This window comes from Hermetia illucens, chromosome 5, assembly GCF_905115235.1.
Source record: "Hermetia illucens chromosome 5, iHerIll2.2.curated.20191125, whole genome shotgun sequence".
NCBI classification, from domain to species: Eukaryota; Metazoa; Arthropoda; class Insecta; order Diptera; family Stratiomyidae; genus Hermetia; species Hermetia illucens.
This window is the reverse complement of record NC_051853.1, coordinates 83,630,635-83,657,267: the sequence shown is the minus strand read 5'-3', so window position 1 is coordinate 83,657,267 and position 26,633 is coordinate 83,630,635. Positions and strand designations below refer to the sequence as shown.

The window sequence follows — 26,633 nt, the reverse complement described above, 5'->3', positions numbered from 1 at the left end:
GCCATTAAGCTAAACTAATATCTTAACAATCCATGCCAATCCTACCCGTTACTTATATTCCCTCCAAATTTTCACAAAAACATGATTTCCATGAAAGAATCTTACTCAACATTGATCAAACGAGTTATTGCTGGAGATACATGAATCGTACTAATAAAGTCTCGATTGCAATCGAGAAATTAGGCATATGCGAGACGCCCTAGAAATAAAACCGAAAATACCTAGTAATTTTTAGTCGTTACAGTTTTCACCGATTATAACCCACGACCTCCGAGAAGCGTATACTCTTACTTCCTGTTTTTGTGTCACGTGTCTCTAGAACGACCCCCTCGTAGGGGGGATAATGGGTTCTATTGCATGGTTTAGCTCGCAATGGAATCACCACCTTTTCTCAATCTGTGGCCTATCTACAGCCAGATTCTGATTACGGCATCCATCGGTACGTCTCCGGTACATCGGAGTTCCTTATTTGCTTTTGTACGGGACCAGGAAGTATGTGTTTGTGGCGGGGAGAAGCATAGCCTCTGAGCACTCAAACGATGGTGGCTCATTGTACTCGACTCTTTCGTCTAACGGAATATTCCGGATTCGTTTAAGTGTCACAGGAGTTCGGTTGGTAGACGTGATGCTACTCTTTGCAACTGGAGCAAATGGGCACCATAAATCTGATGTCTGATTCTCTATGTTCCATGAATTTCCCTTCCGTATTACAGGAGGAATACGTACCATCTTGTACAATTCCTATTCTAAACCTATGTCCAGCTAGTAAACTATGACCAGTCAAAATACCCACAATATTTCTGCAAGTTTTCCCGCTTTTCGGTAAGATAAACTTTCCGGTTTGCACTTAGATTCTGACTGCAAAAGCTTAGTGTGTCTAGCGGTATTTAGGCTCTGCCACCTGTCCTTATGGGAAGTTTGTTCCCAGTTTATGGAGACAGCCTTAGTCAATACTACTGATACTCCAATTGCTGGTTCCGGTCCTTGCATGAGGGAGATCGAACCCTCTTTTAGTAAGGAATCCGAGATTTAATTTCCCTCTACACCTAGAGTCTCTAGAGTAGATGCATTGTATTGAATCTAGAAACAGAGTCCAAACAATTTCTACATTCCTGAACGAAGACCCCCATATATCCCGCCCCCGCCGTCCAGTTCTTTTTACATTTGAGGATAACTTCATATCTTATACCAAACAGATGTATAGGGATCCGAGAATCAGAAGGCATTGCAAGAACTGGATTCAGTTCCGCTAATAGCTCTTCCACTGCTCTGTACTCCACGCGTCCGCTGTTTTCCCATACACCTAAGCGAATTAATCTTTGAGCTGTTTCCATTGCAGTGCTTTGAAGGAATATGTCCAAAGGCTGCAAATTGAATAATGCATTTAGATCTGAGGGATTTGCTATTGTGACTGGATGTCGGACACCAGTCGACTTAGCTGTGAATGACTACCTGAGTCAAATCAGGGTCGGGCAAGCACAATGCTGACCACATTGCCTCCTACAGTGTTCTTTAATGTACGAATACGGTCTTGCATGAAGTGCCCTAACACAATTCAAGGCCCTGATCCCATTGGATTGTTTCGCCAACGATTATTATTATTACTTAGAGCTGCGCCATGGCACCGATAATACCGAGCCACACAGTTCTTTGCAGTGTGGCTAGTTTACAGTGAAAACTTTGTTCTTACCTTAATCTACCACACTACGGATGCATAAGCGATCATCAGTATAATGATAGCAACATATAATATATTCAGATTACTATCTGAAGCTTGAGTCTCCCTGTCGAGGCAAAGTTCCATCATTTCTGGGAAGCAAAGTTCATCCACTTTTCTCTTTTCCGTAAATAATACCAGCGTGGGTTTATTTGGCTTTACTGAAAGTCCATGTTTGCGAAACCAGCTGTCAATTACATCAATGCTACGTTGAATATTTCTGCACACCGTTCTCGAGATACCGATCAACAACTATCACAATCACATGCTAATGAGTCGTTTAGCGTACTCCACACCTCCTTGGGGCAGCCTTTCGTCGCTCCTGCTGTTAGTTAGCGATCGCCACCCACTTCAGTATACATCAATCTCCGCATTAGCATAGCATAGATCTCGTTAATTAAAGTATTGTCGACACCATGCCCTCTGACGGCATCACCAAGTTCTTGGAACGTTGCACAGTGAAAAGTCCCTTAAATGTCCACGAACATCCCCGTACTTACCTTTCAGAGTTGCATCTTCTATCTTTGAAACGAAAGAATGGAGAGCAGACTCACGGGCTTGCCACGTTGGTAGGCATGTTGGCTTTCATTTAGTGGGTGCGACTTAGTGCCTTCTTACATATGTGACGCTCAACCAGTGTCTCCAAATCTTTCAGCAAGAATGATGTCGAGCTGATCCGTCTAAAGTTCTTTAGGTTTGAATCGTCATCCTTCTCAGATTTCGGAATAAAGACTGTCTTAATCTTTTGCCAAGAAATAAGCATGTTGCCCAAGGCAAGACATTTTAGAAAAATATCAGCAGGTGCTCTAAATGCTCTGCATCCTGTTGTATCATTGTTGGATAGATGTCATCCATGCCAGATGTTTTGAAGGGTTCAAATGACGTTATGGTAGCTCTCACTCCCGCACTGTTCCAATTCACTTTGCAACGTTTACGTATTGAGAAAGTTGCAGGAACCGCCAACTCTCCTCTTTTCCAATTTTCTCACTAGTTCTCTTGGATGGGATATTTCCAAGAGAATCTGTACCGATTCCAGCCTGAAGTTCGAGAAAATATCAGTCCAATTTGGTCGACTCATCCTTTTTAAAGACACTGCATTTCCAGGATGGAAGTCTCTTTTTCGCCTTCCAGTCTTGTTTCGAACAGTTATGAGCCTCACAGTCACGCTGTGAATTTCGGAAGTTTATCCAGTGTTCATTCTTATTGCTTTTATAAGCGCCTTCTGGTTAACTTTCTGAGTTTTTGCAGTTCGCGGTTCCACCAAGGAAGCGATAAGCTTTTGCCCCGGGAAATGAGATAACCCTCTTCATAGCACTTTAGAAGTTTGCGATTCTGAACTTCCAGTCTATCTTCTGCGTCAAAGGAGTCCTGAATCCCCCGGGGAGCTGCACGTTAGTGCCAAGAAATTTTTTGAACTTTGTCCAATCAGCTATGCTAGGATTCCGTCTTTGTATTCCAGACTCTTCGCTTGCAATAATCAGACTGAATTCTACGTATCAGTGATTTGATAATGAGACTTTGTCTAGCACAGGCCAGTGTCTGATCAACTCCAACACCTTTGAAGTACCAATTGTTAGGTCAATTAGTAAACTTCTTTACTTTAAGTGTTCAAGACCACTTGATTCTGCATATGCTATCAGATCCCTCAGTTTTTGCGTTGGTAGAGGACACCGAATCATGGCGTAAATGAGCAAAGGCAACTATAATGTTTTTCTTCTCACTAATAATCTGGTATCGTAAAATGATCGTAACTGTGTCCTGGGAACTGAACCGTCTCAGCAGATTAATTGCTGAAGCCACTTTAAAGCAGCCTCATTAGTGCAGTCGCGAAAGTCTTGATTGGTTAAATCTTGGCTTCGTTCCGGGCTCCACCATTTTTTTCCCACAGGCACTCCCGGGGTTGCTAAATTGTCCGTATGACATTTTGCCATTCTAGGAGGAAACTCCTACGGCACCGGTCAGAAATGAGGCTACAGTTTGCGCATAAATCATCTTCTTTCCCACTCTCGTTTCTGTATTCCTTTGGAAGGGATCAGTTTCGTTGAAATCTCTTTCGCTGGTTTAATCACCTCACGGCACACCGGTCCTAATCCCTAATAGGTTCTGGTGTGGAGCACAATAAAGCGTTGTCCACTACAGATGTGTTGGTCTTACATTTCTTCTTCACGTCACCAGCTTCTTTCGCTCTTTCTGGTAAGGGTGAAGGATAAGGTTTTGGCAGGCAGAATTCAGTCTGTAGCCCCTCTCTCGTTAGTTGTTGACGTTTACTTCTGCCCAGAAAAAAATCCATGTGATATTCCAATAATGTCTGTTTCCTTGTAAAGTTAGGCAATACAGGCGCTTTCATGAGATTATTTTCGTTGTTGGTCAATAGGGAAAGATACCCAAGCCAAAGAATGGCTTAAAAAGTGTTAGGCTAGTTTGCCTCCTCGAAAGCAATGCTGCACATACTCCTCGACAACGGTATTGATGGTACCCACAATGCTGGCATTCTCCGGGGCTGGAAGACATCCTGAGCTGCGAGAGTGAAGTGAGTCGGTGTGAGTCTGGTAACTACCCTTCTCCTTTTTGTGCTTTTGTATTGTAGACAGCGAAGTGATAGCGAGCGCTAATTTAAAATAGCGTTGCTTCTGACGACGACCACAAGGCTGACAGGATTCTGACTGATCCATGTTAAGGAACATCACAATTGTGCTATGCGCCAACAGACACTTCCGATATAGTAGAGAAGCATGCTTTCTAGGAGCAATTACACGCAGTTGAAGAGAGGCTTCCTAAAGATGACATTGTGATCGTAATGGACGATTGACAAAAGCTTGTTCGGACATGTGATGGGAAAACGCGGTCTTGGAGTAATCTTGCTGATCGAGTAATCCATCAAAAACACTCTTTTTTCGGGTGCTACGCAGGCCGTCGACCACGTCCAGAAAATAAGATTTGGCTGATAACGAAATTTTGGAAGAGGGTCGATGAATGGCATTGATTGAAGGCTTTATTGGCCGCTACGAGTGATTTCGGGGGTGACGCGCTCGAACTTCGACACCATGGGAAACCCCGGGAAGCCTAGTATCCTCCGCGACAAAAGGTAATTTATTATTGCGCTGATCAGGGAAACAAAAGATGTTGCAGAGTCCATTGATTTGAGATGTGGATGCCACATCATGAAAGAACTTGCATGTAGCTGCAAACCTTCCGATGGTCTTGTAAAGGACGTTAACGGTCGACTTCTTACCCACTATGACATGACGAGCAGCTGAAGAAGTGGAAACAACACTACACCATGGTTCCTAACCGTATGAAATCGGTGAAGCTTCTCTTTTTGTGGACGAAATGACTAGTGATTGTAACATACGATGCAGACCGTTCCTCTAAGCAGAAGCGAAATCCACCTGGCCATCCATTCAAACGAAGTGAAGTGGGCTCGCCGCAGAGTTATCTATCGCTGCACCTTATCGGGGGTGATTGTTAAGATTCCAAAGAAGGGTTTCCGTTTTGAATGTGATATTTGGAATGGTTTTTCCGTGCTCTGTGTCGTCGCAAAGGTAATAGCTAAAATAATTATAGATCCTACTAAACTGATCACATCAATACCCTACGGATCATTTTGCAACAGTTCGCACAGTTTAGACCGTTGCTTCACCTTCATCGATTCATCGATTTCGATTAGGCTTTCGACATCGTGAATAGGGAGTGTATTTGGAGTGCTCTGCGCAAGAGGGGTATTCTGCAGAAACTAGTAGCTATTATCAAAGCGGCATACGATGGTATAAAATGCCACCTGCTGCGCTGAGGTAGAATTTCAGAGGATTCGGAGATCCAAAAGTCTGCTAGGGTAGCACCTTGCCAGCGATATTATTTCTTCTTGTTATTGGTGACGATCCTCATGCTGCCTTGTCCAGAGGGTGTGGAGCAGTTCAGTACTTCGACAACTTCTCACCTCGACTACGCTGATGACTTCTGTTTGCTCTCACCGAGCCATGGACCTTGGTCTAATGGCTCTATGTTTGAAAAGAAGGGCAAGTAGAGTTGGAGTGGAGATAAACACCAAGAAAATCAAGGTTCTCAGGTCTGACGGGTCATCGCAGTCTCTCTATCTGCATTGATGGGCAGAGGATCGAAGGCGTGGATCAATTTGTATAACTAGGAAGTGTGTTTCCTGTTGACGGTGGCACTGAACTAGATGTTGCCCAGCTCCCTAGCAGCGCTAGATCAGCTTTTGCTGCCCTGCTTAAAATCTGGAGTTACCTCAATACTAAAATTGAACTAAAGCTGTTTTTTCTGTGTTGCTATATGGGAGTAGTACATGGAAAGTGTTACACTGTTACCCAAAACTTCTAAGCCTTCGTGAACACCTGCCTGCGTCGTATTATCGGAGAACGTTAGCCTGATACTATCACAAAAAAAGAACTTGGTCGGCATACATACCTCGCATCTGCACGCACTGTGATCGGAAGGTGGAAGTGGCAATGGATAGGTGGCATATTAATTAGGGGCGATAATTGCTGGCTACGCCTTCCAAGATGGCCGACGAGTGGGCCGCCCCAAGGGAACTTAGCTTCGAAAAGTTGAGAAGGAGTGGAAATGTGTCAGGAAGTCGACTGAAAAAACTTAAGAAATCAATCATCAACAATCAATCCTTAAAATGGAGTCAAGTCGAATTCCTTTAAATAGGACAGAACTGTCATGAATTCCAGAGTTGAGTCAATGCAAACTAAGTGCCCCTGAGTCAGTACAATCCAGGAGGACAGTTGACAAAAGTGAGAGTGAGGGAGTTACGGTTTCAGCAACCTTTCAACACGAGAGGGCTGCAAGGCAACCACTGCGAGAATAGTTGTTACTACTGAAAAAGCGAGAATTGCTGCACTATCTTTTGACCACTTCAAAGCAGCTGGCATGGATGACATCTATTTAGAACATCTAGAGTGGCCTTTGCTCCGGGTTACCTGGCCACCCCTTGGCGGAAAGGTAAGGTAAAGATGACCATTCAAATCCAATGAACTTCTGACAGCAGTTTCACATCATCCTCGCTGAAGTTAGATAATGCTGTTGTACCTTCTAAAAAACACGACTTTGAAATACGAGTAAGCAATGGGGGTTTCATGGGCGTTGAAAGGGGCTTTGGCTCTGCACTTTTCCGAAAACTATGGTGGGCTAAGGTGTAACAAAAGAGTTTTCACGGTCACTGCAAAGAACTATATGTCTCGGTATTACCGTTGCCATAAACACGATATCCGGCGCAGCTGAAAAAGCTTTACTCAATCTGCTGGCCTTGGATACCTCGTAGATCTATTAGGAAACATCCGATTTGAGGGTCACAGAACATTGAAAGAATTATTGGGAGAATAGAATCCAGTCTTCACAATGCCTTCAGATTCTCTCATCTGTTTGGTAGAAGATATGAAGTTATCTTGAAAAGTAGAGGGAACTGGGACGAATCCGTGGCCTGATATACTGAAGCCTTCTGTATCGTTGGCTCAAAGGTAAAACAATATTCTGCAGCAGGAGGCTTTCTTTCGGATAAAAACGACAAGTGTCCCACCTATGGACACATCAGACATCAGATTTGTGGTGCTGATGTACTCCAGTTGCAACGAGTAGCATCACATGACGGAAATCCTTGGCGAGCATCGAAAATAATAGATCCCCTTCCCAGTTGAGATCAGTTTATCGTTAAAAATCTTCGATAAAAAAGCCAGCTCGTGACGGATGATTCATGGGTCGACGTTATAATTCGACCAATATACTTTGGTGCCCTTTGACATGTCTGAAGATGTGATGTTTTAAGCAAATGTCGAGACAAATAATTGTTTGGGAGCCATAACGGTGCGTAAACGTGACCCGGCCGTAGTGATAAGTGTAGGATGGTTTGTTGCCAACAATGCCCTGGAAGATTATTGTACGGATGACGTAGTACCAGTTGAAACTCAAATACTGTAAGGGATTATTGAAATAGATCTGCTATTGGGAGAATAGGTGGCTTTCCAATTATATCCAACCAATGAAAGGCAGGGAAATGTTGGACTGGTATTTGCGGAGAATAAAAGGGATGCAGTACTAATGAAAAAGCGTCACTTGCATATTTTTACCTCAAAATCAACTATCAAATACCTTGAGACGTTATGTTAGATTTTAGGCGAGCGCTGCACTACATATTATATCCAATGCTCCAAAATTAGTATCATCTGTGGAAAGACTGTGCTAAGAATGGAAGTATGTCGATGGGCATTCTGGCTAGTGAGATAACGTGCATTTTTTTATGGGAATACCTTTGCTCGGCACCTCTTTCTAATTTCACAATTAATCCGCTGAACCTAAATAAAACTTCTTTAAAACTGGTTTCATTTCTCAACATACTTTAGGGGTTCATTGATGCCCAGACATAATTTGATTTATTTGAGCATAAAATATGTTTCATTTGTGTAACTTTCTAGTCATTATTTGAATAAATTGTGGGTCGCCCTAGTTAAAAGTTGTATTTATGACGGCTGATTCCGGTTAGGAATATTTTTCCCTCTAAAGGCAACTACTCGATTATGATAAACTCCACAGACACAAATTAACAATCACATCAGGTCAAGTTGGTCACTAATCCTACTTTTTCTTCGAATCAGCATTTTTTAAATATTTCATTTACGAATCAACCGTAACACACGCCGTATTACTCAGATGTCGGTTATTGAACTTGTCCTTCGAGCATTATCATCGCATCACTCTCACTGTATTGAAATGGAGTTCATAGAAGTGCAAAATAACTCCCGTACGTATTGGCTGTCGCAAAGGTGTGATCACTGCTGCAGATTGATTTGTACCTACCATACTTGGTTTCGAGTTCGGCGACCGCATTCCGCTCTACCTCATTACTAATTGGTATTCTCCACAATTGGGCGCCATCATATTTAACAGGTTCACGGGTCTCATCATCTTGGTCACGGGCAGACTCTTGTCGACGATCTCTTTGCAAACCCGCACTAGCCGCAAACTTTCCACAAAACACTATGAAAACTATGAAACTAAAAATCTTATATTTCAACATGTTCTTTTACTGTTAACAACTTGGTTGAGCGTGGCTACTTTGAATATTCTGAACCACAATCACAGGTGACTAAATGCTAATGATGTTCTCGCAAGTCGTCACCTGGCACTTTTATACTCGATCAGAGGAAGGTGATAAGAAACAAAAAGAAGATACGAATGCGGTAGAACGCTGGAAGATTGTAAGAATTCAGCGGGCGATGTTTCTTTCTTTTGCAGGGTTGCGTACCTGCACAGGGCAATGCAATGCTCTGGTGCCTTGTGAATTTATTATCACCGCAGACGACCTCATGGGGCGAGCTAGCTAGAAAACCCGCAGTAATCTGCAACTAACGATTTTGCCTGCAATTACAAGAAAGTACAATTGATTCCAGAATGGGAAACAGTACCTCTGATCATTCACTTGAAAACAAGCGGACGACAAATTAGCAAAGTCATGATAGCTAATTCATCATTATCATTATCATGAGCAGCTACTTTGTCCTGATCGCGCGAAACTGTCTTGGAATGGGCCGCGAGTAGATTCATCCAACTGAGAAAGATATCCTTACCTGCTGATCATATTTTAGGGTGAATCAGATTTAGCAAGGGATGGACCGCACCAATAACTCGAGGACCGTCCTCCCTACGCTGTAAAATACTCCAAGCCAAGGTGGAACATCATCCGTTGCCAAGAGGAAGCTTTATCTTTAGTATGCGTACTCTGAATATAATGGACACCTTCGGTTTCAAGACCTTTACCTTGGTGGCCGGGGTACCCAGGGTGTATATTTTTCCTAGATTACTTGTGAAATGAAGATAAGGATTCAAATTTGCGAACGTGGCAACAGTTTTGCTCAAGAAGCAATATCAGAAAATTTTCCATCTTTTGAACAAGAATTTGAAAAAATGAGGCCGGTACTGTCGCTGAGTGGAAAGAAAACAACCTTCAAATACCAGGCAAATGTTAATAAATATTATCATGAACATTTGGAAAAGCAGCAAAACGCAAAACCTATCCCTTTCAAAAACAACTACTCTGTTGATGAGGTGGAGCAGGAGGGCAACAAGAACAAGTAGCCCCTGCAGGTGGTGAAGCAGCTACGGCCGACCGACAGAGCACGCACTGGGGAGCAATCTAGTAACGTGGTGCTGTTGGATAACAATTCTGCGGTCGAAGGAGCAAGAGAGATGTATCCCTGCTTCCATTCCGTCTAGGTATTCCGGGGGTATGAAATAGTATCACGCGGGAACTAGTTCTCCAAGAACTTTCTCACCTCATGCATGGTAAGATCAGCGGCGCTTGAGAGGACGGGAAAGTCAAGGTTATTCCATACTACGGGATACGGGAAGCCTGTTGCTTGCATTTTTTGTCGAAAATCCTCATGGGTAAGATCATCCTTCCACCTTCAAATCCCAAGATACCCGTGAACGACTTGGTGGACAAGGAAGAAGAACTATAAACGGACAGCCAGTATTTAGAAGCACTGGAAAAGGCAGGCTACAGAGTGTGGTTCGGTATCAAGAAGGCAAAGATCAAAGTGTTCCACTCGTCAAAACCGACCGGCATCTTGGATCCAACCAGTGCCGCCAAAAGGCGGTTGAAGAAAATGATTATCGACGGTGTGACGAGCACCGATGGTCTCTCTACGTGGGTAGGCAGATAAATCTGCAGCACTCGTGGTGCGCCTCGACTAACATGCTCTTCGTCCTCCGGAAGGAAGACATCGACATCGCCCTGGATCGGAGATTGCCGATCATTAAAGTGCTCCGAAAATATAAATCTACCAGTAGACCAGTAGTGATTTGAAAAGGCCTGGAGCATATGCTCTTGCCAGGAAGAGCTCGCACGTCTTTCAGTGTTCAGACGTCAGTTGCAACAATCTAACTGAACCTGGCGGAGCGGAATTTATGTATGTTTCCTTGGTTTACTTAGCCTTCAAAATCTGTCGGCCGCATTGCATCGAGAAAAGCCAACCTGTTGATAAACTTCGTTATCAATGCGAGGCCCATGCTTCCCTGGTCGAGGTATTGTAACGATTGGGCCATAGACGGCATCCTACTAACTGACAGTGAAGCCCATAGTGTTTTACGTAGGCACCTGTCGTGAGACTTAATCCTACGGTCCTCTTCAGACACGGATTGATTTTGTGACCACAGTCAGAGCCCCGCTGAGACAAGTCACAACGGTACCAGTCTATACCAAGTGCATGGCTTAGCATTCATACTGGTGGATGCAAGAATTACCTAAATCTCTACCGAACTATGGAGTACGGCACCCGTGTTGATACGCAACACCACGTCGAGGCCCGAAAGTCTCTTCTCGCTTGAGCACAACCACAACCACCATGAAACTCCCACTAGGGAGGCCAACCGCAAATAACCGAGCTGTCCTCACATACAACAGGAGTTCACCCGAAGTATGTGAGTCCAGGGGCTTTCCCGGTTCCCATGGTACCAGTATACGCTTGGTAAGGTTTCGTGACCAATTTGCCACTTCAGATGAGTCCCCGTGCAGACTCGGGTCTGATCGCCCTAATTAGGTCTTTGGAGCATTCGCCTACTGAATCACGGCCGGCAAGCCAAAGTAATTACAGCGTATCCCGGTGCCACCACTATGGAGGTTCTCCTCGACCACTTGGTTTTGGTTTGGCCCCATCTTCCTCACCGCCACCTCTGAGCACCCCCACTAACTGACAATTGGATTTTCAGAGTAGTGAACCAGAGAGTACCTAATTGAAAACCTAGCCTCTAGATAAAGAATCCGAATCCGCATTTAAAGCCCCGTGCCTGGCAAAATGCATATATTGTCGCCGTAGTGGAATGAAGATCTGTCTAATTTCAGGATTACCGAGGTCTTCAACTCCTTCTACAGGCATAAAAATTGAGAGTCATGCAAAGGTTGTTTGAAGCGGTATAAATCGGTTATCGGGACTTTCCAAAAGTGGACTTGGCTGCAGTATTATTAGAACATTGAAAATATTAGCGATTTTAGTGGACTTACTAAGAGTCTCGGAAAGGAGAATAGGAGCTCATCCTTTCTTAGAAAATTATTGAGCTATTGGATGGAATCTGCTGGAAAAACCTTGGAGCTGCTACTCCAAACACGCTTCCACCCTTGTAAGGAGAACTGTGAGCCATAGAGGGTTCTTATGGAAGTTATGCAGCTCCAACCTTTTGGGGAAATCAAACTTATACTCACCGAAGATAAAATCAACTGGGCAATAAACAGCTTCTTCGCATATAAATTTTCGGGCCTAGACGGTACAATGTCAATTATGCTCCAGAAATAGCATGACGCGGTTGTTTCTCGGTTTATAGAGATTTATCGGTTCTTTATTTCCCTCAGATATTTACGTACATATGTGGTTTTTATACCGAAAACGATCAGACGCAATCACGAGTTCGCGAAGGGCTTTTGGCCAATCAACTTTTTCGTGTTGAAAAACCTAGAGCGCGTTCCTGACATCCATTTGAGGACAGTGATAAAAAAATCGCTTGCGTTGAAGACCCCAGACCGCGTCTGGACATTATTTAAGGACGAAGCAGGAGGGGTTGGTGTGTCCAAATCTCAGTACCCCTAAATAAAAGGCGAATTCACGGAAACCGCCTTCCACGAGGCAATTAAGACTAGAATTAGATTAGAGGGGTGCCTTACGCAAAGGACAGTATCTATATTAAGAACTATGATAATCTATAAATTCAACAGATACGGAGAGGAGCGAGGTTAGGGTGCTGGTGTGTACCGAAGACTTGGTGGTTTGATGCCAGGGGTGCTTACCTACCTAATAGTGGAATTATGCAGGATGCGTTGGAACGGTGTATCTGCAAGTTGCAAAATGTGGACTCGGACTCGGCAGCGTTTGATGAATTGCCTCTGCCCTTAACGAAACCGTTAGTCACCTTTCTCTTGTATACTTGGGTGCTATGCCCCAAACGAACATAAAACGTGAGAGTAAGTTCCTCTCCATTTGGTTCAGTCTAACATCAAGTGGGTGCGGGCTTAGGATCCTTCATATCTTAAACAACAAAAAAAAATTAATGCTTGTTCCCTTTCTGTATTTCTGTACTGTACTGTATTTCGAGAACCCATTGTCCCCTTTTTCAGTGTGTTATTAAATGTAACACATGAAAAATATTTTTTCTCCCCAAAAAATTGTCTAATATGTCATTCTAGACTGCAAGTAGGATCAAGGATGGTGTGCGAAGTCGTAGCAGGAGAATGTGTTAGCCACACTGAAGACCTGTTGATGGCTGAGGCATGACCCAAGGCCCAAGTGTAACATATTTATTCTAACCGAAAGCCAAGTGGCTATTGAGGTCATGTACTCAGTGGCGATATTTTCCAAGCCTTTGGGGCAATGCGAGACGTGCTGATTAGTTTTTCTTAGCTGGAAGATGGGAAGCTTCAAAAGCTATCGCTGACCCCTGCCAGACGGTTATGTGGGACTCTTATCTACTAAAACCACCTCCTTCCCTTCTCTCCGCAGGACTCCTACATGGCATTATATTGCGAGAGTGGATTAGAATTAGGGGACATGCAGCTCCCATTTTTCTTCCAACTTTGTTTCCAGTGCTCACGCCCACATTGGGGCTGTGTATAATGGAAAATCTCGACCTCATTAAAGAGGCCTGTAATAGCCGTCAGCTCAATGTCGTCCAAGAAGCCGATTCTGGCCACGTCGGTAGGGAGATCTAACGAGTGGTCCTGAACGGACCCTTGTGGAACTCCGCATGTTGTTTAGTATGATTTAGGTTCTCTATCTGAATTGCAGCGCAGAAGCCTATCGATTAAAAAGTGGGCAATGTTACGCATTAGGTACTTCGGCACACCCAAACTAATTAAATCTCTTACTCCATTGTGCGAAATTAAAGGCATTCTTCACTTCAAGTACTATCAGTGCATAACGTTTGTTTTGTTTACCCAGAGGTTTGTCTGGCTTGGAAGTGAGAATTAGCCTCTGATTTTCCATTTTCTGGGAAATGCTCCTTCCTTAAGACATGCGGTAAATACTTCGGTAAACATATTTCGCGCTATATTCACTGCTGCCTTCAAATCTTTGTTGGGGATACTATTCAAGCCGGAAGCTTTAGTTTCTATAATTTTCTTTGCACATTTCACACTTTGTGGTAAAAAGTATTCAAGATAATTGGTGGAAAGCGTTTGCCATTGATTTGGAACATAACTGTTTTGCAGGCGCCACCCTGGTGTCCAAATCAACTTCCTTACGCAGGCGCTTAAAATGCTGCTTCTGCTTCCGCGCCTCTTTATATTTTCATATAGCTGCTCATATCCAGATCGGTTGCTGTTTGACTGCATTTTTTGGCCATGGTCTTGCTCAATTTAGGGTTCCACTAGAAGTGCAGTACTCGTTTCTGTGAACCAGTACGCCTTGGCATGGACGCGTCGTATAATCGTCGTACCTTTCAGCCGATCTGGAAACCCTTGTTATTTGCGGTTCCTTCTAGCAATGTGATTTCTAGCAGAACCTTTTTGCAAGTCTCCTTGCGTTGCGTTTTGCGTTCGTTTCTCAGCTGCCCCACTTTTCTGCCCATACGTTCAAACACCAGTTATGATTTTAGGATTGGAATTCCTCTCTCGTAAGACTTGGTGTTGCATAGCAACTGTAGATGGATATACCATTTATTTTTGGTCTCATGAAGCCACGCTGGAGGATCTTCATTGTTTCTTCTATGGCTCGATTTTTGCATGTCCTTATCTCAATTAATTTTTTCGCGCTTATCCACAACCCAACGCCACTGTGCAGGGCTTTGGACTATTTACGAACCTCATTTGCGCATAGTATTAATCGTTTTTCTAAACAACGCACATACGCTGTTGCCTGTGATGTGGTCGCTATTGATGGCATTCGCCATTGTGGCCTTTTTTGTCACATTTACTGCATACCTCGGACCTGTCGTATACACTTGCACGGTTTTTTGCTATGTGCCCAAATTCTAAACATCTAAAGCACATTTTTAATGAAATCTGCTCCCGTAGCTGGTAGATGACACAACGGCGCTGAACAGGGCAGGATAAAAGTCACCCTCCTCTAGGTTCCCAGTCATAGAAACATAGAAGTGAAAGAGCAGGCCGACGGACTGGCCATGCAGGGTTGCGTTCTTCCTGTCGTCGCAGTCGGTGCCTCGCTGGCGAGTGTGAATGGTGAAGTCTACAATCGTTGACTTCAGATGGCGAAGGCAGACCATCGGCGCTAACTCAAGGAAGATCTAACCCTCCTACAGCAGAAACAGAGAACTTTTTGACCGGCGCGTGGAAAGACATTCAGGATTATGGCGGTTCGCACGGAACCTAGGTTATAATGGAGACTATGCCGGCGGGGATTCGGATTACCATTCAATTTGCGTTGTCGAAGATACCTAAAGAAGGGACAGATCCTTATACATTTTGCGATCTCCCAGCTCTTGCTAGAGTCAGGCTGCGAACACAATGAAAACTGTTTGGGAGCTTCAAAGATATTTCTGGTCGTAAGGTGGGGAAAATGTTAACGCTAGCTCGCTAACTCGAGGGCTAGCTCGAAAATATGATTCGGATGGATTCTGCCTTCCTCGTTCTTCCCACAGCAGTTGCGGTTTCAGAAGTTTTTGGCATCAAAACAGCGCTAATTGGACTTCTCGGAGCTGCAACTTATCCATACTAACAATTAAAATACATTCTACTATTTGGTGAACTATATTTCAGAATATTGAGAAGTTTTTGAGGTCACACTGAAATGGCCCTACACAGGTTTACATTAAAAGTCGTAGTGACAATCAAGAAGTTGTAGTTGGAATTTGCAATTGTAAATATCAAATTTTTCACAATGATTTACGCACAAAATATTCAAATAAAGTGGAAAAATCTTGTGAAATTCTTTAATTTGGACCATTCTGCTGAATGTTTGTTCAAAGTGGTTGAAGAATGAAGTAATATTGCGTGCTACATTCCGACAAATTTACTATATCTCCCGTTGAAATTGTTATCAACACTCGCAAGTCCCTCTACTAATTTTGTTGATAATTTATTCGAATGATCTGACAAGTTCGCATCTCAATTTCTACTTTATCTTTTTTCATTGCAGACGTTAGATCTTACCGATTCCATTGGAATTATCTCTTTACAAATCGATGAACTGCCCTCAGCACCGGCATTAGATGCATCCACCAAGATACCATCGCCAATTATTCGTAACCAGACATCCAGAAAGAATAGCTTCGAACCGATATCAAGATTAATTGCTACACCGCTTCCCGCTGAATCTACTCACAGAGGTAAGGCGCAAGCCTCAAAAGTTGATCGGATTCGTTCAACTCCCATCGAAAAAAGTTTCTGCGATCGATCAACTAACCCTTCGCCAACTCATTCGGTTTCCAACGCTACAACCTCGCCAATCGATAACTTCTCAATAAGCCGCGAGTATGCCTTAAAGCATGAGATTGAAGTGCTCCAAGAGAAACTTAAAGACACCGAGGAACGCCTGCAGAGTCTGCGTATCCAACATGACTCGTTATCTCATTTGCATCGAGATCTACGGGAAAGCCACACGCGGCTCCAAGAAGAGTCGGAGCTCTTGAAACTAGATGTCCAGCACTTGACTGAGTGTGCGAATATCTTGCGAAGTGAATTGCAAGCGGCGCGAAATGACCGCAACGAGGCTTTGGATGTGCAGAAATTGCTGCAAGCGGAACTTGAAGAAAGTCGCGCGGATAAGAAACGTATTCAGGAGCAATCCGAGAAGGATGCGAAGATAATACAAGATCTTCATCGACAATGCAGAGAGATGGAAAGGATTTTGATGAGAAAACATCCGGATTCTGTATCCGCTCTTATCGGTAAGTACGTGAACCTTCGGACCGTTGGTTTCAAATTATTTCAGGGACCAAAATGCATTGCGCTTTTATGCTATTCTTACCAACGGGTTAGCCATAGCCAAGGGGTTAGGCATAGTTAGGCCGGTTTATATTTTCAGTGCTCTAGGGAGTCATTTTATTTTCCAAGCAATTTTCAAAATCGTAGGCAAAAGCACATCGCTGCCTTTTGAAGAGCCTGTGTAAGAACAAAAAATTTAATGTCTTCCTGTCCATCTGTCTGTCTTTTTGTTATGGGGGAAATTCATGCATTTGTAATCGAGGACATGGACGAGGGATTTCTGCCAGCTAAAAACTCGCTTTGGGGAGTCCGTGAAAATTCTGCTTCCTTGTGTGATACACAGCCACGGTACTGTTATTGTTGTTCTTGTTTTTTAAGGTTTTGTTTGTAAAATAAAACCTTATTAAAATCGGTTCAATGTCTGTCTGTCTGTCCGTCTGTCTATCTGTCTGTCTGTCACAGGCACTTTTCTCAGTAACGGCTATACCGATTGACACGAAATTTGGTGAGAAGGTGGGACCTGTGGTCCGCTAGACATGCAGTGGGTGATATCCTCCTACGTTGAGATTTAGGGGGTCCCCATACATGTAAAAGGGGAGTGTAAAATTTTTTTTCACCAAATATAGTCATATAGGGTATCAAATAAAAGGTCTCGATTAGTACTTTTCAAAGCCGGCCTTAGTTTTGAGATTTGTTAAAAAGGCGGGGAGTCCCCCTTAGGTTTATCTCAGAGTTATAAAAGTCGGTAGTAGTATAAAATATAATATGAAGCATATTATCCCAAAGTTTGATCAAAATCATACTATTATTAACAAAGTTACAGTAGCTCAAAGTTGCAGTAGCTCAAAGTCGTCTTTACCGTGTAAATTTACAACTCGAAGTTCTAAATCGGATATGCTAAATGCATATTCTTAACGAGCTACGTACAAATGGGATACTCACACAAAAAGCAAACAAAGCCTTTCATACCTGAAGCGTCCAGCTTCCGGTTTCCCGACTTGTTTTTCTTTGTCCCCTGGGACCCGGCAGGCTAACAGTCCAAAGAAGACCTGATACTACCCACGAAGTACACCAACAGGACTGATGGCAGACACTTAGTCTATGTTGCCAAAAACACAATATCGTTTATGGGCAAAAATAGTCAAACACAAATTTATTAAGTTTGATTCTTTTTTTAATTAGCCGACACACTTTCAAACACATAAGTGTCAAAGCTTGGACTGGACACGTGTTGCAAGGTTAACATGGTTAGTCATTAATATTTTACGGTTATGACTGTTTAGTCGTTATTGAGTTGGTAATACTTAATATGAAAAAATAAATTCACGCGATGATGCATGTTAGTATTTTTTAGTCATTATCGTAGTTGATGATGATGACTAGAATGCATTATAAGTTTTAGTATACAAAAAGCTGAAGTCCGGAAAAAACAGGATGCATTGCAGAATCGAGGGTAGTTCAGGTTCAGAAAACCAAGCATTAGTATTCCTTCGAGTGTATTAAAAGGTTCTCTGCATTCTCCATCCGCACGGCCCCCAGCCCAGACCAGAAAGCCGGTAGCAACTTGACGCACGAACACATAGATGTTGGCTTCTCCGCGACCCTAATAACCATCGCAAATCATTGGAGTCCCGGGGGGTAATGATAGATCAATGCTAGAAACAAGAACGGGGGTAGCAGGAAATGCCGTGCCGGTAAAGAAGCGTGAATGTTAGAGAAAAATGGTCCTTTGACACGCGATCCAAAATGTCATCCTCCCATTCTCTATAGGAGTGTTCCTGAATTACCTTCAGAACATCTACAGGGGAGGGTTCAACCAAATTTATGTGACTAGAGCCCAGAGTCTTTCGCGTCCCTACATGGGCGAGTTCATTTAATGGGTGCCGCGCATGTGCGAGCATCATAGAACTGTTAAACAAGTCGGAATACCGGAAGCTCGCGCTTCGGGTATAAAGGTTTTGTGTTCATCTTATGTAAGAGACGCACATTTTTCTGTCCGTATATAGTTACAAATCCAACATAATCCTTCATATTTTTCCAAACTACGGGACATACGTACATATTAGAGCCATAGATATCACGCTCACCCTAAACAAACAAACTGCCTATTACCTACTGTACACATATATGCACGTATCTAAATTTATCGTACCCATATTTCCGATTTACGTCTTATATCTAACTGAATTAGGCACTACCCGCAAAGTTCATTAGCACGCATATATTATATACCTACATACACACATGTCTGGGTGACAAATAACTAAAAAACTAAAACAAAATAATTGTCTGCGACCCAATTCATAAGAATTCATTTCGTTGTGGTATTGACGAATTGATATGTGATGATGACGTCATGCGGGTTGTAGAGTGCACGAAATTCACAAAAAATTGTAAAGTTTCACCCCCTATAACTTTGTTAATAATAGTTGGATTTTCTTCAAACTTGACCAAACTATGCATTATATTCTTCGTTACACATATGCCAAATTTTGTACTTCTGGGATGAACATAAGGGGGGGTGCCGGGTAAATTTCTAAAATGTGGAAATATACTATTATTAACTTTATTTGTTCAGATATCGGAACCGGATATATTTTGGGGCCTAGATTTCGTAGAGATGCACCACTGTGATTTTTTTCAGATTTTTCGGTTGGATAGGTTCTGAGAACGAGACCTGTTACACTTTTTGTGGGTCATATTTTGAACCCTCACTCCCCTATGTTTCATCTAATATCAAATATTGAACCAGATTCGAAAAGTACTAATTGAGACCTTTCATTTGATACCCTACATGGCTACATTCTGTGAAAAAAAAATTTGCACCCTCCACTCACATGTACGGGGAGCCCCCCTTAAACTTAACACAAGATAGCGCCACTTACTGCATGTAAAGGGATCACCAGATTACATACTCTCACCAATTTTCGTGACAATCGGTCTAGCCGTTTCCGAATAAATCGGGTGTGACAGACAGACAGACAGACAGACAGACGGACAGACAGACACCGTCTCGATTCTAATAAGGTTTTGTTTCACACAAAACCTTAAAAAGGGGTCAGAAGCAAGGGCATGTATTTTGCACACTAGGTGATGCAATGGTGTAGTCTGTTTGAGTAATTTGCAAGTATGCAGAGTCTGTAATGATAGCAACTTTGTCCTCACCCATTCTGAAAGCCATCTTGATGATCTGAAACACGGCAAAAAGTTCAGCCGCTTAAACCGAACTGATATCCAAGGAAAACGTGAGACTTGCGTTTCATCCGGACCCGCACAAGCAGACCCACCACACATGAACGCAGTATCAGACACCAGGACCACCTGGACTCTGCCACAGGTGCCCCCAAATCATACGGCAAGATAACCTGAATCTTATTAGAGGTTGCAGGAATAACATTGAGAATTACAGTGTCAAACAAGCTGTGGAACGACTTATAGATCGAGAAGAGACCATTTTTAGTATCCGGGTTCTGAACCATCAAATGAAAGGTTTTGGGATTTCCTTCCTTTAATTTAAGAAGTTCTTTGGTTTCCAGCAGTGACCTTCTGAAACGGAAAGGCGGCTCCTTGGCCAAAGTAAAAATAGGGTGCAATGGGGTGGTTCTGGTCAGCCTCAAGCCTCTTCTCAGGATACAAGCAGATATTGAGATGGGCTTATTTTACAAATTATTTTGGCGTATTCAGAGTGAACGTAGCAGCATGCTTTATAATGGGCCTTATCACACATCTATATAGGTTTATGGCCTTACGGGGTGAGAGATCTCAAGAAAAACCAGTTGAAAAATTAATCAACCTGACTGCCTTTACGGTTTTAGGAGTAATGGAGTTTAAATTGTCTCTGACCAACACGCCCTTTTTATCTCCCTACCTAAAAAGATGATGGATTTGACATGGGCAAAGGTAAGATCATTAATTTTAATAATAGATTGAGATTTGGTTATGTTGATTGGTAGGCTCAATCTTCGGTATTTATCAACAAACGCATTTACCTGCCTTTATAAACATTTGGAAGTCGACAACCAATCGTCTCCAGTGGCCAAAATGAGGAAATCGTCCTCATATTGGAAGATTTCAATGCTATCAGAGCATTTATTATGCAGAGATTTTGTATAGATATTAAACGACATTGGACTTAAAACGCATCCTTGGTGAATGCCATTTTCGATTTGAACCCCGCCCAACCCTAGTTGTAGGCGTCGATTGAACATTATCCTTGACACCCATAAAACAATTTCAGCAGGAAAGCGGACTTGGCAGATTATATCACTAAGGGTGGCCAGATCAACCTTCTCATAGGCGTTCTTCACATCCAGCACCACAACCAATACCTGCTGATCTTTACCTTTTGCTTTCCAAATGTACCAAAAGATATTATTGACGCAAACAGAGCTAGATTTGCCTGCCAAATAGGCATAACAGTTAGCAGGCAAGACTTTGTATTTATCAATGAAATTATTGATATGAACCTTGGTTACCGATTTAAAAGGTTTGGCAAACACATTAATGAGAGCACTAGGGCGGTAACTAATCAAAATTTCTGAGTCCTTAAGTGTTTTTGGGATGGGTACCACCCGAATAATAGACCATTCCTCAGGAGAACTTAACCTGCAACAGATGAGGTTAAGCCCCTGCAGTTTAGACAATGTTTCCGGCGTTAACTAGCATACATGCTGATAAGTACTCAAAACACAAAATTCGAAATATGCGCGCTAGAGTAACATTTTTTCAAATGGCGTTCCCATTCACGAGGATTAAAACAGGGAATTCCACAACGTAATGGAGGTAATACAGTAGAATAGTAGCATCGACTTCATGGAAATAATACATTAACGAAAGTTTGCAAAAAAGTTGACTGACGGTTTCGTTCAGGGCAGAGGCAACCCATCAATTGCTGCATCACCTCTGCCTTGGGAGCAGCGTGACCAAAAGCAGCGACAGGTGGTACTCGCTCCATTTATATACAATCGGAAACACATGAGTCCGAATCATATTGAAGTGAAATCTATCGTATGTTTAGACCTAATCTAGACCGAAGTGAATTTTTCATTGAGGATGCAGGAAGTCCTGGTTCCCGATCCGCTTGTTGAAGGGCCGAAACACGAACATACCGTGCTCGACACTCGTTTACAGCCGCTCTATAATTGTTACTCGGCCATGACAGCCCGGTTGTCGGCCGTGGACCCTATAGAAAACCTACTGGAATTCTTGGACGGCCAATTGCTTGAGAGACCCATTACTAATCTCACTCCGTTGAAAGAGCGTTTATAGGATGAATGGAGTAAAATCCCAGTGGGTCACTCTTTGATACCTCATCGACTGAGAAATGTGTTTCGAGGGAAGGATTGGCATACGAAATACTGATGTGTTTCCTTTCTGCACCCTCGAATAAATATGAGTCTTCATCTTCCACTGACCGAATATTATGGTGGGACACCAATTTCAACTTTTTGTGTTCTTTGTAGCGTGGCTGTGATATCCTTTTGGTTTTTATGTTTTTTGTTTGGATGTATTTACTCTGGAGGTTTCTATTTGTGTTATAATGGAAAACTGGGCTTTCTATAACCAATACGATCCCACCACATTGCTATATTGCAACGAGAACCTAGCTCAGTCTCGAAGTATCTCTTCCAGTTTGAGGTAAGCGTATGTCCACCGGGCATACTTCGCCTGGTCGCATTCGTCTAGTCCATTTATTTATAGATTATGCTTTTCGCTTCTCCTAAAAACGGCTAGAACATCTAATGTGATCATATTTGCAAGTAAACGGTGCTTTGCACAGCATTTTCGCTATACCCTAATCGGATCTGCAGCTTGAAGTTGTCTATGGTTTCGGATGATCCTGCCGCATATATAAGCACTGGGCTGATAATTCGTGATACAACCAGTCATTCGTTGTGTTTTAAGTTGCCCATATTTGGTAGCATCCTTGGTAATGTTGTGATTTGAGGTGGATTTAAGAACACACTTAACGTCTTCCCTGCTTGTTGTAAACGGCGACTAAAAGGGATAGAAATTAGTGATTTAGCAACCTGCAAATCTTGAAAGGTCAACAACGCCTCGGATGGGGACTGAAGCTCACGGTTACAACCGTTGGTTACTGAAAACAGACTATGACGCTTTCTTAACCTGCCAGCCGGTTTTTGGCAAGATTCTGACTACAAGATTCCGGTTCGAGTTTAGGAGCCTCACAATTGTACAGTGCTATGCCCCAATGGAGACTTCCGATATAATGGAGAAGGATGCTTTTTATGAGCAATTAGACGAAGAGACTTCCCAAAGGTGATATTGTGATCGTGATGCGTGATCTGAATGGCGAGGTGGGTTCTGACAACACCTTGCTCAGATATGTGATGAGGAACGGAACAGATGAGGAACACGGTCTTCCCGACCGTAATGATAATAGTGGGAGGTTTGTGGGTTTCTACGCTTCCATCACCTCGTCATTCGTGGCACATTGCTGAACATCGACCGCTTGTAAGATCCAGCTGTCGCTCGGCAGAGGAAGAGCGCAATCTTACTAATCGGACGGTAGATACCTAGAGTAATCTGCTTGAGAATATCGAAAATCATTGGGCTGCCATAAAAAATGTTCTTTTTTGTGTGTTACGTAGGTTCACAGCCGCCTCTTGAAGGGGCGTCATAAAATCTGCCTGAGAAATCATGGAAACACATGGATGACTGGAAATTCTACCTAGTGTGCGTCGTAATAAAAGGGAATTTGTTATTGCGCGGGTGTGAGAAGCGGAAGGTGCCGCAGAACACAAAGTGTTCAGAAGTGTACACCGCGTAACGGAAGAAGTTGCATGCGGTGGTAAATTTTTCAATGGTTCTGTGAGGCAAGTTAATTGACGTTTTTTCTTCGACGATAACGAATAGCTGAACAGGTCGAAGGAGCACTTCACCACGGTTCTTAACTGCATCACATTAGATGAAGTTCTGCTTCTTGGGAAATAAATGACTAGTCACTGTAAAGTGCGGCACGGACTATTCTTCCCACCAAAAGAGAAAGAATCTCGACCATCAATTCACTCAAACAGAGTAAACTCGCTGGGCTCGACGGTCGCCCCGAAGAGTTATTCATCGTTCCACCTGCAGTTTCAGATGTAGTCCACTCATACGAAAATCCTGATAATGCAAAACTTTTTCCAGAGTGGAAGAAGGGGATCATCATTAAGATTTCAAAGAAGAGCACCCGTCTTGAATGCGACAATATGAAGATATCTACGTTTCCCTGTCTTCGCAAAGATAATAATTAAAATAATCCTGGAACTCATCAAAGAATATCTCAGAAGCTTGATGGACAGAGAGCAGGCTGATTTCCGCTTCGGATCCTCCTGTGTTGATCACATCAACACCCTATCCATTGTTTTGCAACAGTACGCGGAGTTAAGATCTTTACTTCACCTGCTTCTCACAGATTTCGATAAAGGTTTCGATATTGTGAACAGGGAGTGTATATGGCGTGTTCTACGCATGAGACGAAGAAGACAGGAATACGACATATGATATCGCATAATGCCTTGCGCTGTACTGAGGTAAAGTGTCAGAGGATGTTGAGGTTTCGGAGGATTTTGAGGTACAAGTCTTCTAGGATTATATTTTGTAACCGATATTATTTCTTCTTGTTATCGGCAAGGTTCTTCATGTTGCCTGCCTTGTCCGCAGGACATTGTAGAGTTCAATGGACAATGCCATCTTTCTTCAAGTATCTCGACTACGCTGATTACATCTATTTGTTTTCTCACCGAGTCCCGGACCTTGACCAAATGGCTCTGGAAAGAGAGACCAGTAAAGTTGGACTAAAGATAAACACCAACAAAGCCAAGTTTCTCAGTCTGACGAATCATCGCACTCTCTCTACCTGCATTAATGGGCAGGGCATCGAAGGCAACTGAGATGTATCATCCGATCACATTGACCATCTGGCGTCTCGCCTACGCCATCGTTCCATCTGAGGCGGGATTTGCCAAATCTACCGTAGATATTGCCCCTACAGGCTTATCGGGCTTGATTATCCTTCATCATCATCATCAACGGCGCAACAACCGGTATCCGGTCTAAACCTGCCTTAATAAGGAACTCTAGGCATCCCGGTTTTGCGCCGAGGTCCACCAATTCGATATCCCTAAAAGCTGTCTGGCGTCTTGACCTACGCCATCGCTCCACCTTAAGCAGGGTCTGCCTCGTCTTCTTTTTCTACCATAGATATTGCCCTTATAGACTTTCCGGGTGGGATCATCCTCATCCATACGGATTAAGTGACCCCCCCACCGTAACCTATTGAGCCGGATTTTATCCACAACCGGACGGTCATGGTATCGCTCCTAGATTTCGTCATTGTGTAGACTACTGAATCGTCTATCCTCATGTAGGGTGCCAAAAATTCTTCGGAGGATTCTTCTCTCGAACGCGGCCAAGAGTTCGCAATATTTCTTGCTAAGTACCCAAGTTTCCGAGGAATACATGAGGACTGGCAAAATCATAGTCTTGTACAGTAAGAGCTTTGACCCTATGGTGAGACGTTTCGAGCGTTGGCTGACAACAACCGTGCGCGGATTTCATCATCGTAGCTGTTATCGGTTGTGATTTTCGACCCTAGATAGGAGAAATTGTCAACGGTCTCAAAGTTGTATTGTTTGACCAGTGCGGTTTGATGTTGTTGGTTGATTCGTCTTCGGTGCTGACGTGGCCACCATATATTTTGTCTTGCCTTCTCAATGAAGCAGCCCAAGATCTCGCACTAATCGCCGCCTGGTCGATTTGGATGAAGGCAGTTTGTACGTCTCGGGTGGTTCTTCCCATGATATCGATATCGTCAGTATAGGCCAGTAGTTGGGTGGACTTGAAGAGGATCGTACCTCTTGCATTTACCTCAGCATCACGGATCACTTTCTCGAGGGCCATAGACCGTTGTTGATGTCGAAAGGTCTTGAGAGTAATCCTGCTGCTTTTATCTGGCCTCGCACATTGGTCAGGGTCAGCCTAGTCAGTCTTATTAATTTCGTCGGGATACCGAATTGATTATCCTTCTTCTTTTTCTTCAGCCTTTGTCCCGTTCACAAGCAGGGTCGGCTCGTCGTGATCGGCTTCGTCATTTGGCTCTATCGAATGCCTGATCTGGGTGCAATCTCGAGGCTTTCAAATCCCCATCCAGCGTATCAAGCCACCGTTGCTTAGGTCTGCCTTTTGGTCGTTTACCATCGACTTCGATGTTCAGACCAATCTTTGCAAATTCTCGTTTGCACGAATTGCGTGACCATACCATCGAAGACGCCTCTCTCGCAACTTTTCCACGATCGGTGCAACCCCATAACGATCGCGGATATCCTCATTTCGGATGTGATCTAAACGTGTGACGCCACTAATCCAACGTAGCATCTTCGTCTCCATTACCGCAAGACGCCGTTCATTGTCTTTTATGGTCGGCCAACACCCAGAACCATAGAGAGCGACTGGACGGACGACATTGCAGTAAATTTTAGATTTGAGACATTCGTTGATACGTCGATCACAAAGGACACCAGTTGTGGAACGCCACATCATCCAGGTTGCGTTAATGCGTGAAGCAATTTCATAACCCAGTTCTCCATTGGCTGATAGCGTTAACCCGAGGTATTTAAATCGCTCAGTTCTGGGCAGATCACTGCCGCTGACAGTGATTGTGCCTGTTTCATGGGGATCGGTCGTCAAAAATTCAGTTTTGTTTAAATTCAATCTGAGACCGTGTTGCATGAAGCGATCATTCCATTTTTGAACAAGTTGCTCGAGATCATTTTTGCTATCAGATGCTAGGAAAACATCATCTGCATAAAGCAGTGTGTAGGGCGCTGGACGTTGGATATCCCGTGTGACGGTGTCCATAACAAGGACAAAGAGGAGTGGTGAGAGGGCACTTCCTTGATGAACTCCAACAGAGACACGAAGCAGTTTTGATACACCCGCCATACTTCGAACTTTACTTTTCGGATCGTGGTAGAGTAATTGAACCCAGCGCACGAGTTCTTCTGGCACGAAGTGTTGTCGTAAAGCATACCA

At 43.3% G+C, this 26,633-nt stretch overlaps 2 protein-coding genes across 2 annotated transcripts in view; one reads left to right on the top strand and one right to left on the bottom strand.

Moving 5' to 3' along the window:
* Window positions 1-8,849, bottom strand: part of LOC119658527 (carboxypeptidase B-like) — a 29,988-nt gene extending 21,139 nt beyond the window's left edge. The window contains exon 1 of the mRNA XM_038066005.1: window positions 8,531-8,849. Coding sequence (XP_037921933.1) covers window positions 8,531-8,750 — 220 coding nt within the window. The 5' untranslated portion in view covers window positions 8,751-8,849. The remainder of the gene's footprint in view (window positions 1-8,530) is intronic.
* LOC119658524 (centrosomal protein of 162 kDa) overlaps window positions 1-26,633 on the top strand; it is a 352,018-nt gene that overhangs the window by 264,812 nt on the left and 60,573 nt on the right. Inside the window, exon 2 of the mRNA XM_038066002.1 lies at window positions 15,811-16,561. Within this exon, the coding sequence (XP_037921930.1) occupies window positions 15,811-16,561 (751 nt within the window). The remainder of the gene's footprint in view (window positions 1-15,810; window positions 16,562-26,633) is intronic.